This window comes from Xenopus laevis, chromosome 5L, assembly GCF_017654675.1.
Source record: "Xenopus laevis strain J_2021 chromosome 5L, Xenopus_laevis_v10.1, whole genome shotgun sequence".
NCBI lineage: Eukaryota > Metazoa > Chordata > Amphibia > Anura > Pipidae > Xenopus > Xenopus laevis.
The window spans coordinates 112569500-112585610 of record NC_054379.1 but is presented as its reverse complement, the minus strand read 5'-3'; the positions used below and the strand labels follow the sequence as shown (position 1 = coordinate 112585610).

The 16111-nt window shown below is 41.2% G+C and overlaps 1 protein-coding gene across 2 annotated transcripts in view; it reads left to right on the top strand.

Annotated features, from left to right (window-relative positions):
• LOC108716979 (guanine nucleotide exchange factor DBS) overlaps positions 1 to 16111 on the top strand; it is a 201492-nt gene that overhangs the window by 97632 nt on the left and 87749 nt on the right. For both annotated transcript variants that reach the window (XM_041563266.1, XM_041563267.1), the window contains exons 14-15: positions 6847 to 6953; positions 11785 to 11873. In XM_041563266.1, the coding sequence (XP_041419200.1) occupies positions 6847 to 6953; positions 11785 to 11873 (196 nt within the window). The remainder of the gene's footprint in view (positions 1 to 6846; positions 6954 to 11784; positions 11874 to 16111) is intronic.

Sequence of the window (16111 nt, the reverse complement as noted above, 5' to 3'; positions counted from 1 at the left end):
ATGCCAAGCACCCTGGTCTCGGCTCGGCTTCACCAGTAGTGTGACCACCGTTGGGCTTCGGGAGGAGCCCTCAGCTTACTTGGGTGCCACCTGGACTTAACGAGGGGTGCAAGGCGAGATGTTCTGGCTGGCAAAGGGGCACGGCTGTTTAGCAGAGTCTTTAGGCCGAAGGTCACGGTACAAAAGGACAAGGCAAGCGGATGGTCAGACAGGCTGGATCGAGGCAGGCGGATAACAGAATCGTCAGGAAGGCAAAGGGTCAAAACCAGGTGATCAATCAGATGGGTTGAGGCAGAATCGGAGTCAAATAACAGACAGAGGTCAAACCGGAACGTCAAACAGGAGGATTAAGCAGAGTCAAGGTCGGTTTCAGGCAAGGGTCAGGTTCCAGAGATCAGAATAGTCAAACAGGCAGGCAAAGGGTCAAAACAGATAATCAGGAACAGATTCACACAGAATAGCAACAGCTAAAGCACCAGGAACAAATCCTATCACGGGCACTGGACTACACACTGAAGCTCCCTTTAATACAATTTGAATCTCGCGCCACTGCGCGCTGACATCATCACGTCAGCGCGCATGCGCACAAATTCCAGGAAGAGGTGCGCGCGCACCCTAGAGCAGCAGAACAGACGGATGCGGCGGGCGTCCCCGCCGAGGGGGCGGCAGGCGTCCCTGCCGTCCCCCCACTACACCACCAGGGTAAGATTCCCTTACATTACCCCCCTCTCTAGGGGGGGCCACTGGAACCCCAGGCTTACCAGGAAACTTAGCATGGAATTTTTTCCTTAGTCGGTCAGCCTTGATGTCATCAACTGAGACCCAAGAGTTCTCTTCAGGGCCAAAGCCCTTCCACTTAGTAAGATATTGCAGCTTACCTCGCACAAGGCGGGAATCGAGGAACTCTTGGATCTCAAATTCAGGCTGACCTTCGACCAACACTGGGGGAGGTACAGGAAGATGACGGACCAGAGTGGCTGGTTTTAGGAGGGAGACATGAAAAGAGTTATATATTTTAAATTCTGCAGGTAATCGAAGACGGACAGAAGAAGAATTTATTATTTCAGAAATTGGGTATGGACCAATGAACCTGGGCCCCAGTTTGAGAGAGGGAACCTTCAATTTAATATTTTTGGTAGATAACCAAACGGAATCTCCCACCTTATACTGAGGTGCTTCTCTACGAGCCCTGTCAGCAGCTTTCTTCTGGGCAGAGGATACTGCTGAGAGAGAGTCGTGCACCTGTGACCAGATTTTAGAGAAGTGTTCCACAGAGGAGTCAGCAGAAGGGACAGGGGAACCAGAACCGGAAAAAGAAAATGCTTTAGGGTGAAACCCATTGACAATGAAGAAAGGAGACACTCCAGTGGAGGAGTAGGTGGCGTTATTGTAGGCAAACTCTGCCCAGGGCAATAACTCAGCCCAAGAGGACTGGTTGTCAGACACGTAACACCTGAGATATTGTTCTAGGGACTGTTTCACTCTCTCAGTCTGTCCATTGGTTTGGGGGTGGTAAGCGGTTGAAAAAGACAAATTAATTCCCACCAAGGAGCAAAAAGCCCTCCAAAACTTAGAGACAAACTGAACTCCTCTGTCCGAGACAATATTAACAGGGAACCCATGCAACTTAAAAATTTGAGAAATAAACAGATCGGCTAAGGTTTTAGCAGAAGGGAGGTGTGGGAGGGAAACAAAATGGCTCATTTTACTAAACCTATCCACCACCACCCAAATTACAGTTTTACCCTGAGAGGGAGGTAAATCTACAATGAAATCCATCGAAAGATGGGACCATGGCTTCTCAGGGATTGGCAACGGATTTAACAGACCTTGAGATAAATGACGGGAGGATTTAGATCTTTGACAGACTGGACAGGAGTTGACAAAAATTTTTGTGTCCCGTTTGAAAGAAGGCCACCAAACATGACGGGACAATAGAGAAACAGTCTTAGTAACTCCCGGGTGCCCCGCCATTTTAGAATCATGAACCTCCTTCAAAACTTGCTCCCTAAGCTCCTCAGGAACAAACCATCTCCCAGGGGGAGTATCGGTAGGAGCAGATGTTTGTAAGGGAAGTAATAGGGAGGAAAGGTCGGATTCTAAAGTGGCTAAAATTAATTCTTTGGGGATGATGGGAGTACACTCACTAGAGTCAGAGGGGAAAGATTCAAAACTCCTAGAGAGTGCATTCGCCTTGGTATTTTTGGAACCAGGCCTGAAAGTTAAAACAAAATTAAACCTTGAGAAGAATAAGGCCCATCTGGCTTGCCTAGAATTTAGGCGATTAGCGGACTCAATATAAAGTAAATTCTTATGATCAGTATAGACCAGTGGTCCCCAACCAGTAGCTCGTGAGCAACATGTTGCTCTCCAGCCCCTTGGATGTTGCTCCCAGTGGCCTCAAAGCAGGTACTAATTTTTGAGTTCCTAGCTTGGAGGCAAGTTTTGGTTGTATAAAAACCAGATATACTGCCAAACAGAACCTCAATGTAGGGTGACAATCCACATAGGGGCTACTAAATGGCCAATCACAGCCCTTATTTGGTACCCCAAGAACATTTTTCATGCTAGTGTTGCTCCCCAACTCCTTTTACTTCTGAATGTTGCTCACGGGTTCAAAAGGTTGGGGATCCCTGGTATAGACCGTCACCACATGTTTTGCACCCTCTAGGAGATGCCGCCATTCCTCAAAGGCCAATTCCCTGTTCCCTATGTCGTAATTTACCTCTGCAGGTAAAAACTTCTTAGAGAAAAAGGCACAGGGATGCAATTTGTTGGTAATCGGATGCCTTTGGGAAAGGACTGCCCCCGCTCCCACCTCAGAAGCATCAACCTCTACAATGAAAGGAAGAGCGGGATCAGGGTGTTGAAGAATAGGGACAGAACAGAACTCCCTTTTGAGGGTTTCAAAAGCGTGTAAGGCTTCAGGAGGCCATATACTGGGATCAGCGCCCTTCTTGGTTAAACTTGTGATGGGGGCTACAATAAGAGAAAAATTCTTAATAAATTGACGATAATAATTGGCAAAACCAAGAAATCTTTGAACTGCACGTAACGAAAGGGGTTGGGCCCAATCCAGGACAGCTCTCACCTTGCCTGGATCCATTTCTAGACCCTTGTTGGAAATAATAAACCCCAAAAACTGAACAGAAGAGACCTCAAAGGTACATTTCTCTAGTTTTGCATAAAGATTATTTTCCCTTAGCCTACGTAAAACTTCGCAAACATGATTACGATGTTCATTTAGATTGGAAGAAAAAATAAGGATATCGTCAAGGTAGACTACTACGAATACCCCCAGCAGATCTCGAAAGATGTCATTTACAAATTCTTGAAAAACTGCGGGGGCGTTACAGAGCCCAAAGGGCATTACTAAGTATTCGTAGTGGCCATCCCTGGTGTTAAATGCTGTTTTCCACTCATCCCCCTCTCTAATATGAATGAGATTGTAAGCACCTCTAAGATCAAGCTTGGTATAGACTTGGGCACCTTTAACCTGGTCAAATAGCTCAGAAATTAGAGGAAGGGGGTAGCGGTTCTTAATGGTGATTTTATTTAAACCCCTGTAATCAATACAAGGGCGAAGACCACCGTCTTTCTTACCCACAAAGAAAAACCCAGCACCGGCAGGAGAATTAGAGGGTCGGATGAAACCTCTCTCAAGGTTTTCTTCAATATAGTCCCTCATCGCTTGGGCTTCAGGTAAAGAAAGAGAATACGTACGACCACGAGGAGGAGTGGAACCTGGAACTAGGTCAATGGGACAATCATACTGTCTATGTGGGGGTAAGGTTTCAGCAGCTTTCTTGGAAAAAACGTCGGCATATGCCGAATAGGCTGCAGGTAAACCCTCAATTGAGGTAGTTGCTATTGTTGGAGGAATACAGACGCCCCCACAATCTGAACCCCACTGAGAAATCTCCCCCGTAACCCAATCAATATGAGGATTATGAACCTGGAGCCAGGGTAACCCCAAAATAAGAGGAGAAGAGGCCCCTTCAATAAGAAAAAGGGCTATCTCCTCACAGTGAGAATCGTTAATACACAATGATAAGAAGGCAGTTTTTTTGTTAATTACACCTGACCCTAGGGGTCTTTTATCCACCGCCAAAATTCTCATGGGGGTACACAGAGGGACCAAAGGAATACCATGTTTGGCTGCGAAAGCAGTATCCAAAAAATTACCCTCCGCCCCAGAGTCCACAAAAACAGACAATTTAACAGAACCCGTAGGCCAAGACAATTTAACTGGTAATAAAACCTTGGAGGCAGATTGGGGAGAGGAAACGCCTGCACCCAAATGGAGCTCCCCTTCTCCATTTAGGCTTTGGGCGTTTCCCGGCCTCTTAGTACACTGATTAAGGAAATTACCCTTTTCCCCACAGTAAATACATAAACCAAGGGAACGCCTGCGTGCCTTTTCCTCAGGAGATAAGTGGGATAGGCCTAACTGCATAGGCTCATCCTGAGGCAAAGACAAAGATGGGTTAGATACCTTAACATTAGTGACACCAGAATAAGAATAAGAAATCCCCCTTTCACCCCTTCTCTCTCTCTGTCTCCTATCTATCTGGATGGCGAGAGACATGAGGTCATCCAGATTGGAAGATAGGGGGTAATTTACCAGACTGTCTTTGACAAGATCTGACAGCCCTATACGGAACTGACTACGTAGAGCCATATCGTTCCACCCGGTCTCTACTGCCCACCGGCGGAACTCAGTGCAGTACACCTCCGCATCCCGTTTCCCCTGGCGCAACTTACGAATCGCGGGATCAGCCGAAGAGGCGCGATCCGGGTCATCATAGAGTATGGCTATGGTCTCAAAGAAAGTATCTAAGGAGAAACGGGCTGGATCAGAGGCGGGCAGTCTAAGAGCCAAAATTTGGGGATCACCCTGTAATAGAGTCATGACGAACCTTACTTTCTCCTCACCTGTTGGAAACGAGTGAGGGAAGAAACCAAGGTATAATTTACATGCCTCTTTAAAGACAAAAAATTTTGCTCTATCCCCACTGAACTTATCAGGGAATGCAATTTTGGGTTCCTGGGGTCTAGCAGAATCACCCCACACAGCAGAAGAACCCACAGGGAAAGAGACAACTGGTCTGATTGGCTGCTGCGAAGTTTCAAGCTTGCGGGTCAGATTGTGAAACCCCTGAAGCAAATAGTTTTGCTTCTGCTCATGGTCCTCCATGCGCTGTAGCAGGGCAGTAAGGAGCACTTCGGTGGTAGTTGGAGGAGGTGAAACGGAAGCAGCAGCAGAAGCACCGTCTAGACTTTCGTCCTCCATGGCCCGTGATAATGTCACGGCCGGCACCCGATACCAGAACAAATGCCAAGCACCCTGGTCTCGGCTCGGCTTCACCAGTAGTGTGACCACCGTTGGGCTTCGGGAGGAGCCCTCAGCTTACTTGGGTGCCACCTGGACTTAACGAGGGGTGCAAGGCGAGATGTTCTGGCTGGCAAAGGGGCACGGCTGTTTAGCAGAGTCTTTAGGCCGAAGGTCACGGTACAAAAGGACAAGGCAAGCGGATGGTCAGACAGGCTGGATCGAGGCAAGCGGATAACAGAATCGTCAGGAAGGCAAAGGGTCAAAACCAGGTGATCAATCAGATGGGTTGAGGCAGAATTGGAGTCAAATAACAGGCAGAGGTCAAACCGTAACGTCAAACAGGAGGATAAAGCAGAGTCAAGGTCGGTTTCAGGCAAGGGTCAGGTTCCAGAGATCAGAATAGTCAAACAGGCAGGCAAAGGGTCAAAACAGATAATCAGGAACAGATTCACACAGAATAGCAACAGCTAAAGCACCAGGAACAAATCCTATCACGGGCACTGGACTACACACTGAAGCTCCCTTTAATACAATTTGAATCTCGTGCCACTGCGCGCTGACGTCATCACGTCAGCGCGCATGCGCACAAATTCCAGGAAGAGGTGCACGCGCGCACCCTAGAGCAGCAGAGACCAGCGGAACAGACGGATGAGGCGGGCGTCACCGCCAAAGGGGGTGGCAGGCGTCCCTGCCGTCCCCCCACTACACCACCAGGGTAAGATTCCCTTACAGCCAGTGTCAGACTGGCCCACAGGGATACCAGGAAAAGTCCCGGTCGGCCAAGGTGTTACTGGGCCCTCATGCTGCTAAATATTTGGCCTATTTCATGGTCATTCCCTATTTTTATGAGAACAAAGTGGCTAAATAGATGGAATAACAGGTTATAGTATTATAGTATGTAAAGAAAAGAGACTAGGAGAATAGAGGTTGAGTGAGGAGAGGAAGAATAATAGTACTGAGAGTGGGCCCCTGGTCTAAGATTACATGGTGGGCGCCTGGTCAAAGGTTTTTGGGTGGGCTCCTGGTGTCCCAGTCCGACACTGGTTAAGGCATCATTTGCAAAGGTTGCCCATTTACTCTTTTTGATTTGGTTTTATGCTCCATTCCCCAAATCCTTGAAGGAAACCGATTTACTGAATGTTAATACTACAAACTGAGTGTTGATCTACAAACATTTTATTTGCTAGGAGTTTATTGTTCTGAATCCCCACCTCCGGGGGATTTAAATGTTGAATGCAGATAAATGTGTGTAATTAAGTAATTAGGTCCTGCAATGCTGTGTGGTGGAGGAAAAAAATACATGTATTTATGTGAATCATATTTTATTGGGCAGCATTTTTTGTTAATAAATCTTAGCTTTTTATGTAAACAAATTTTACTTAAGTTACATGTTGTGTAGTGTAAAGAAGCCCTTCTATTAAATATTATTCTTTCCCGTGGTTCGGTAAATTGGGTACCATCTCAAAAAGGCTAAAAGTGCTATATATCTGAAAATACTGCTTCTTTTTTAGCCACAACCCGAAGAGCAGCTGAAGTTACATTTGTGCCTCCCAAGTCTCTCTCTGAAGCAGACCTGTCCAGGAAAAGGAACAATAAGAAACCCAAAGGAGGAATAAAGGTACATCTGGATTATCTGAACTCATGTATTACAAACACATTTGTAAGAACAGTAAACAATATTTATATATATATATATATATATATATATATATATATATATATATATATATAATATATATATATATATATATAGATATATATATATATATATATATATATATATTTTTTTTTTTTTCTGGATGAACTTAATGAAGCATGGGTAGCAGTTGTCACTGTAAGGGTTACACTTAGGGGGTTATTTACTAAACTTCGAATGCAAAAATCACGAAAAATTTGTGATTTCTTTTTTTTTTTCTACAAAAATCACGAGAATTTATTAAACTCCCAAGGATGGAAAAGTCAGAATCTGAAAATCCGGCATATCAGACCTGTCGAGGTAGTCAATGGGAGAAGTCCCAATGATTTTTTGATGTGCGATGGGTTTGGTGAAATACCCAGACGTTTTTTGAGTTTTCGGGCAAAAAGCATAAGAAATCTGATTTTTCGGGTGAAAAATCTGAAAAAAATCGGATGAAAATTCAGGAAAAAAACGTGAAAATATGATTTTTTTTCCTATAAAGCAAATTTTCGGGAAAATGTAATAATAAGTAAGCGGTAAAAACCAGAGCAATTTGATCGGAGTTTGTAGCAGAAAATATTGAGATAAATTTGGACTTTGATAAATAACCTACTTAAACTATAAAATCTAACAGTCATTTAGATTGAAATTGCAGACTGGTGATGTTTGTGCAGCCATGTATGCTTTTAAAGTAATTGCCTTACCTGAAACAATGATTTGTGATTGGCAGTGTGAAACCATTTTCCCCAGCAACAAGCAGGTCCCTCTGTGAAACAATGCCAACAGTGTTTAGCTGGCAGTATCTTAGCTAATAATTGTTTGTTTTTGTTTTTTTGCTGGCTAGAGTAACAGGAGGCTGTGCCAGGCATTATATGTGGTTTTCTGTTGCATGTAAACACACAAAATCACCTGTCTTACCTACAATTGTCAAGGAAAAATATACCATAATGGTACATATGTTTTAATTCTGCTTTATACTCTCTTTATGTATTTTTACAGTTCAATGCAAAAGTTTGGACACACCTTACCAAATGGCATGTTTTGTTGAAAGTAGGAAAGTGTAAAAACAACATATTTGCAAATGTTCATTCACATGCCACTATTACTATTTTCTTAGTTCTTATGTTTTAAATAGTGTTGGGTGGTTACATTGTGGGCAGAGTCAATGACATCACAAAGTGGGAAGAGTGATGTCAGGGGCTAGACTATGATATCAGGGGGTGGGCTGTGACGTGGCTATGTCAATAAAAGATAGTGCTGTCCAGGTTTCCTAATTTGGAAAACCGAGCTGGCAGTTTCACTTGGACAGCCGTTTCAAAACCCAGACTGTCCAGATCAAAACCCGGATAGATGGCAACCCTAGTTTTAAAGTTGGTGAAATAAAATAAATAAATAAACTGTGCATTACCATTTTTATATATATGTTGTTTTTTTAATTTTCCAATTATTGCAGTAGTTGATTCCTACTTTTCTCTTGTTAACCACAAATGTCATTTGGCCAGGGATGCTCAAACTTTTACATTCAACTGTATATTTAAATGGGCATAGGCTTTTGTGAAAATATAAATAAATATTATATATTTGTAAAAACAAGCACAGGTGTGCACTGCCAACACCAATGAAATGCCTGGGAGTAAGTCAATAAGCTCCAAATAATTATAAACAACACTGCACTCAACAGGTCTAGTGGTTCAACCCTTCAGTCACAAACCAGTGCCCTTTTTCAAGGACAGCAAACCAAATTGTACAGTAAGTAACACAAATCTGTAAAAACTCCTCCCCAAGCAAAGTGGCACAAAAAAAGAAGTCAAAGTAACAGAAAGTACACAATCCAAAACATTTTTTAAAACCCAAAGTGTGCAGTGAAAAAGCACAGTAAGTTCAAGGAAGATCTGATGTGAATAGAAACGGCTAAAGGTGACCATACAGGAAAGATTTAAGCTGTTGATGAATGGGGCCCTTTGACAGGCCTCCAGATCAATATCTGGCCAAAAATCTGACAGATCTCTATCAGTGAGGCTTGATTTTTCTGTAGGATTGAGTACTGCATTCGCTCGTTGATATGGTCCTCGCTCCGACTTTTCGTATCCCCTTCATTGCCAAACAATCCCATTACCACAATATCAACCACCCAAGGTGGGCCTGTTGGAGGGAAGATTCGCTCTTTGGGGACCTAGCCAAATAAGTGAATCTTACAGTGTATGGGCACCTTAAGATGACACAATGTTCAGTTGTTTTTTTCACCACTTAAAGCTAATGTAATCTAATGCAATCAACCTCACCCTGTGCAACTATAATGACACCATGGTCCATACCAACCAACCAAAAGCCAATTAGACTACTGTGATAAAAAAAGGTGGAAAATATATCAATCCCCAGTAAGCCGCTAGCAACAAGGCAAATTGCCAATAGGGACTATGTGGGGGATTGGTCCCCAAAGCACTCAGAGATGTTTGTAACAGTGTTAGTAAATGTAAGATAAAATTGAGCCTTAGTAGTGTCACATGATGAGCCCAAGGGTTCTACCAGAGCAAAACACAAAAATAAAATAAACAATCGCACCCTGTAAAAGTTAGTTAAATCAATGTACAAAAAGTGGAATTATTTGATTAAATGGAGTCTATGGGAGACAGCTATCCTATGATTTGGAGCTTTTCTGGATAACAAATCCTATACCTGTAATTTATTATTTAAGTGCTACTGTTAAATAAACATAGAGAGAGTCAAAAGTTCATTCAAATCCCTGGAAAAAGTGTATTTTATTTTTGCACATTAAGGCCCTTATTTATGAAAACCTGAATTTTGCTGACTTTGCCGACCAAACTAGAATGCCATTTTTTTGGATTTTTTTCCTGAATCGCTCAAATTTTTTGGACTTTTTCCCGAAAAGCCTGAGGTTTTTTTGGATTTTTGCTTGAAAAGTCCGATATAGTCGGATTTTCTGGCTAATTCCAGCCTAGACCACAGAAACCTCTAAGTAGGATACGGACCTCTCCCATTGACTTATATACACCTTGGTAGGTCTGAGATGCTGGATTTGGATTTTTTTCCATCCTTGGGGTATAATAAATCTTGAAAAATTCAAGTTTTTTTTCCAGTAAAAATTGAGTTTTTAGCATTCGGACTTTAACAAATAACCCCTATAATCTTTTGACTTGTTGAGTGTCGTTCTAATTACAACTATATATATATATGTGTATGTATTTATATATGTGTATGTATATATATATATATATATATATATATAAATATATATATATATATATATATATATATATATATATATATATATATATATATATATCCATATTTTAATGATTCATATATCCACATCAGGGATATTATACCTGCAGTCCTCCAGGCAAAACCATTGTTGATACTGGAGGGACATATGCCTGGTTTAATTTAATTTAGCTTTCCCGTCCTGCATAACCTTGGTCCCCTTATGTCTGACTCTGGCATGGGGTTGGGCTTCAAAAACTTACATGAAGATGCCTGCTGAAATATTTCTTACAAAATAAATAGAATGAAAAGAAACCAAAAAGTAAACAGGGAAGGTAAATAGAACATTCTTGGCTGAATATTGAGATGAGCAACAGCCATTCCCTGTATGAGACGTGCATATCATGACATGTTAGTTGGCTATATACTGCAGAACTGTATGTGAAGGTAGACAGTGTCATCAGACTAACATCACAGCACATCCATACACACACAAAAAAAAACATTTATAAAGGAAATAATGCCTTCCTACTGTAGAACATAATGATATTAGAAGTTTCATAAGCTTTAATGCATTTAAAGCGCAAGATTGAATCATGAATCACATGTGACATAAGCAACTTCATTTTTATTTTTAGGATATATATTACAGGCTATTCACTACTCTTCAAGAATTCCATCACAATATCCATTTATTTCATAATTTGCTTTAATAAGTAACCTAAAAATATACAACGGCCATAAATGATCTGTTAACGTATCCTTATAGTTTACATTGGGGTTACCTTACTCCTTGGGGTATATTTATCAAAGAGTGAAGTTAAAGATCATTACAGTCTGCTAGAGTGAAATTCCGCCACTCTCCATTCATTTCTATGGGATTAAGATTATTTATCAATGGGTGAAAGTGAAAGTTCATCCTTTGACAAAATCCCATAGAAATTAATGGAGAGTTGCGGAATTTCACTCTAGCAGACTGTGGTGATCTTTAGCTTCACTCTTTGATAAATATACCCCCTTGTGTTTATTAGGAAATACATTATCTGCCATATCTTTCACAGGTTATTTTTAGGGTACAACCTGTGCCTCAGAAGGCCCTCCAAATGGGATGTTGGTATAAAAGCAAGTTCTGCTGTAGGGAAGCAAGGCATGGCTGGATTCTGCCTCCTAAATTAGGATCAGGGATGCACTGAATCCAGGATTCGGTTTGGTTCGATCCTTCTGCTTGGCTGAACCAAATCCGAATCCTAATTTGCATATGCAAATTAGGGGCGGGGACGGAAATCATGTGACTTTTTGTCACAAAACAAGGAAGTAAAGAATGTTTTCGGTTCAGTATTCAGCCAAATCTTTCACAAAGATCAGGGGTTCGACCGAATCCAAAATAGTGGATTTGGTGAATCCCTAATTAGGAGTATAACCCAGATCATCTCTAAAAACCTTGTAAATGAAATTGCTATTAGGTATGATATTGCACACTTGTGACAGATATCAGGTGGCAGCAGTTTCACAAAATGAGCCAGCATTAATGATTTTTGCTTGACTGCAGATTGAAGTGATGCACGAAGCTAGTCAGGGTGGAACAAGCCGCACACTGGTGATGAGCGAGAGTGAAGAAAATCTCTCTTCAAGAAAAAGGTAAGAATGCATATCATCTTTTATTGGGGGGAAAGCCAATGAAAGCATTTGTGTTCTGGGGCTGTTTGCATTTATAAAGAAGGCTAGGAGCTACCATACTGATGCGATAGCAGAAGCCTTCCCTGTAACCACATTTATTTTTTATTACATGATGGAAATGTTTTGCTGTTCTGGGACACTTGGGAGTTTGTGACAGATCCTAGTTATATTTGTAAAGGCAATGATACTGAGTGGGAATGTCATGTGCCCCCTGCTATTTAAATGGCCAAAATATAATCAATAGCTAGGGCTTATGGTGAAGAGTCTTGCATTTTATAATTAATACTGACCATTTCATACACTGGCCACCCGATTTCACGTTTTTCAGGGGACAAGTCAAATTCTTTAAAAGGGGGTACGTAGCATCTAGGTTTTTCTGAATTTAACCCATAAGCCTTCATGCTGAAAAGCTGCCTATTGTCCATTTTGGCCACACATGAGGATAGCCAAATCTCATTGACACATTTGTGTTATGAATGGATAGAAATGCAAGTGATATCAATGCAGGATCTTTCTCACTTCCTCATTTATTTTTGCTTTGTCTATCTCTCTATAAAGACCGTCTGGGTCCCAATGAGATAGCAGGATGCACTGTCTCTATTGTTTTCCAATGTTTCCATAAATGTACAGAGTCAATGCAGTAATGAAGATAGGGTTTAGTGATTATATTCCACCAGTTCATTTCTGTGTCCAATGCCACCCCCCAATTTGGATTAAAACCTCACTGGCAGCAGATAGGAGTTAGAGCACTGGTTGCAATGTAGATATGTTTTTAATTAAACAAAGGCATGGCATATTATCAGCAGAAACCTACTTGAAACTAACCTGTAGGGTAAATTGCTGTTTACAAAAATAAATTACACTGGAGCTTTTATATTTTCAATTCCATTAATCTTTGATGGCTTGTTAATGTAGTATCCATGAAACCCCCTGACTCCTTGCCAGGGGTTGTTTCTCACTGACACTGATCCTCGGTTCTCTCCTAAAAGTAGAGTCACTCAAAACTCTATTTGTGGCATAGCCCTAAAGCAACTATGGAAGTTTTTTTTTTTTTGTGATGACATTAACACCTACGCACATAATAGTTTCCAGACCAACAGAAAGGAAAATGCAGTTTTTTTGTAGAGTTTCAAGGAAACCCTTTTTCCATTAGTGTCACTGCTTTTATGACACAGAACTTTATGAAGTGTTACAGTAATAGCATGCTGCCTGAAACATGAGTCCCTTGTATTCTTTATGGGTAGCGAAGTAACATTCATTTTGGAAAAATGCTGCCCATAGAGCTTTTGCATAACATCAGTAGCATTCTCTAACCTATTAGATACAGAAGCAGAATAATGTTTTATAGGTCTAAACAATTGAATGTACCTTCTCTTCCAACTAGTAATGGAAATACTTGCATATATCTCTTAGGATAGGGCCACACGGGGGGCGAAATCCACTAGCTAAAATCCACTGGCTGAAATCCACTAGCTGAAGCAGTAGCATCCTCTCTTTTCCACATTCAGTAGTGTTGGATTGGCTTTGGCACAAACCACGAGTCTCTGCATTTTGAGCCGAAATCTTGTTGAGCTTCTGAAAGCAGTAGAGACTGTGTAAAGCAGCCGGCGACTGTGTAGAGATTTGTATCCGCAGACCCAGTGCACTCTGCATATTTTGATTATTAATCAGTCTTGCCGTATCAGCTTCTATGGCAGATATTATTTGACTTGTGCTGTTTTGATAATTTATGATGATTCCTAAGCTTAACCTTCCAACTGAAGCCCAGACCACACTGAGCATGTGCATGGTCTTGCAAAGATGTTTAACACAATTACAAGATGATGACTCTCTGTGGCCATTTTTGAAAATATGTAATTTGTTTTATTAGGCTTGTGGTGCAGTAAGGTCACGTTTATGTTTAGTATACAAAATCCAGCATTTCTAGCATTATTCTATTTTAGACTTTAGTTCTCCTTTAAGGACACAACTTTCACACAGGAACAAGTGATATTGATTTTTCAATTCAGGGCCACATCTTCTAGGAAATCCTCTGCTCTCCAGAACTGTCTCAACTATTGGTTGCCAACCCTGCTGCTCAGTACATTTGCTCTTGTATTGTGTTGTTCCGGACCATACTGGTTTTTCACATCAAGTTTAGCCTGCAGCAATCCCTACTAACCCTACAAAACCGGATTAAAAGACACTGTAAATACATTTCAACATTTGTAATGACGTGGTCTACCTAGTAAAGTTGTCTCGCCTGCCTTATTTGTTCTTGCCCAACAAATAAAGTATCTGTAATCCCCAGGCAAACAGTTACTAGCTATGTTTTGTGCTCCCTTACATTGTATGTCAGTACAGACTAGTCAGTCTCAGGTAGTGTTGGCTGATGTTTTATGGAAAGTTGAGTAAAGATTCTTTATTAAAATATAATGTTTGTGCCTTCAAGTAAGCACTGTATAGAGGGGAAGTGTGAAATAGCCTTTTCAGGTTCAGGTTACAGAGTGGCAGTTATATAATTAAAAACTATGGTGAAAGAAGATTAAGTGCAAGCTCTTCTCAGAATGTCACTGTGCCAAATGAAAATTCTAACTTTCCGTGTGCTCTTAAGCCCCATATTTCCAATGTTAGCGAGATAAAGCTAAGTAAGAGGTGCCGAAACCAAATCACTTACCCCCTCCCCTGGGTTAGCGACATTCTTTCAAGGCACTTTTCAGCTGGGCAGGCTTCTGTCAACTTGCGCTACATATCAGGGCACATTCTACCTCTGACTTCAGTGCGGGGGATTCCTGGGTAGGTTGAGATAGAAGGCTTAAAACGACACTGTCACAGAGTAAGAGGTGAGCAGTTGCAGTCACTGTTACTACACTGTTACTAGTCACTAGAAACTCATTGAATATTCATTAAATCTGAGTGCACAGATCAGGATCAGAACCAAACAAACTGAGCAGTTATGTATATTGTGCCCCCCTTCTAGTTGCTAACAGATTAGAGAGCTGCAAAGGATGAAGTTATGTTCTTGCTATTACGTTAGACATCCGTTCCCTTTAGCTTTTATAGATTACATTTTTGGCTGACTATCGAGAATTTAAAAAAAAAAATTGCACAGCCTATCGTTTTACACAGTTTTATTTTTACATGGAATAGTTCCTTTAAAGAAATGTATTTTCTATCTTTTAGCCTTTTCAGTTCAGACTTTGTATAACCCCTGAGTCAGGTTATTCATCCATCTATTTAATCACCTTGGTGAAATATATTCTTTATGATTTTGACTGTGAAGAGAGTATTTCAGATTAGGCTGACATCTGTCTCACAGGACATATGTGTTGCAGTCTTTTGGGTGGGGGCAATTAGTGCCAGTCTGTTGCATTTGGAGACCGTTATCGGAGTCCTCTAAAAAACACCTTGTGAAGCTGATGGGAGTGACCATGAAGTCCAGATAAAGGATTTCCCTAAAGCAGTTTGATTAACAATATATCGGATATGCACGTGCTATAGCATTAGATCCAACCAATGTGGAAAAATTCACACTATATGATGCAATTAGGTTTTTCACGTATTTGTTAATTGTCAAGCAAATTGTACAGCATCCGTGTTGTAAATGTTCTAACATTTTTACGGTCATATGTAGTACAGTACTGAATCGTCAGATATACAGGTATTAAAAATAGAATTCCACCTGTTTCTGACAATTCAGCACCAACAATGGCCAATGTTTGGGTGCCTTCAAAGGCACCCGAACAAAATTTTTCGTCCAGATGGGAGGTGTATCGATATCCAAGTCTACCATAAAGAGAAGACTGCATGAAAGTAAATACAGAGGGAGCACTGCAAGGTACAAGCCACACATAAGCATCAAGAATAGAAAGGATAGATTGGACATTGCTAAAAACATCTAAAAAAGCCAGCACAGTTCTGGAAAAAGATTTGACCCGAGTGATAACACAAAAATATGGAGCAGATTTTGCCTTTGATAATTATGGATGACTCTTTGTGGCATTCATTGATGTTTGAGAGTAGTTCATAGTTTGTGTCTGGTTCATAGGAGGAGGTGCCATAGGCTATATAAATATATTATATGGATTTTTAAATCTATGTCCATCACATTGAAAATTAAATCTGTTTTTGTTGCAGCCTCTGTTGTTAGGGTGGCCATACATAATTTGATCCTGTATCCAACCAGACAGGACACAATATGGCCACCTTTGTATTGATCC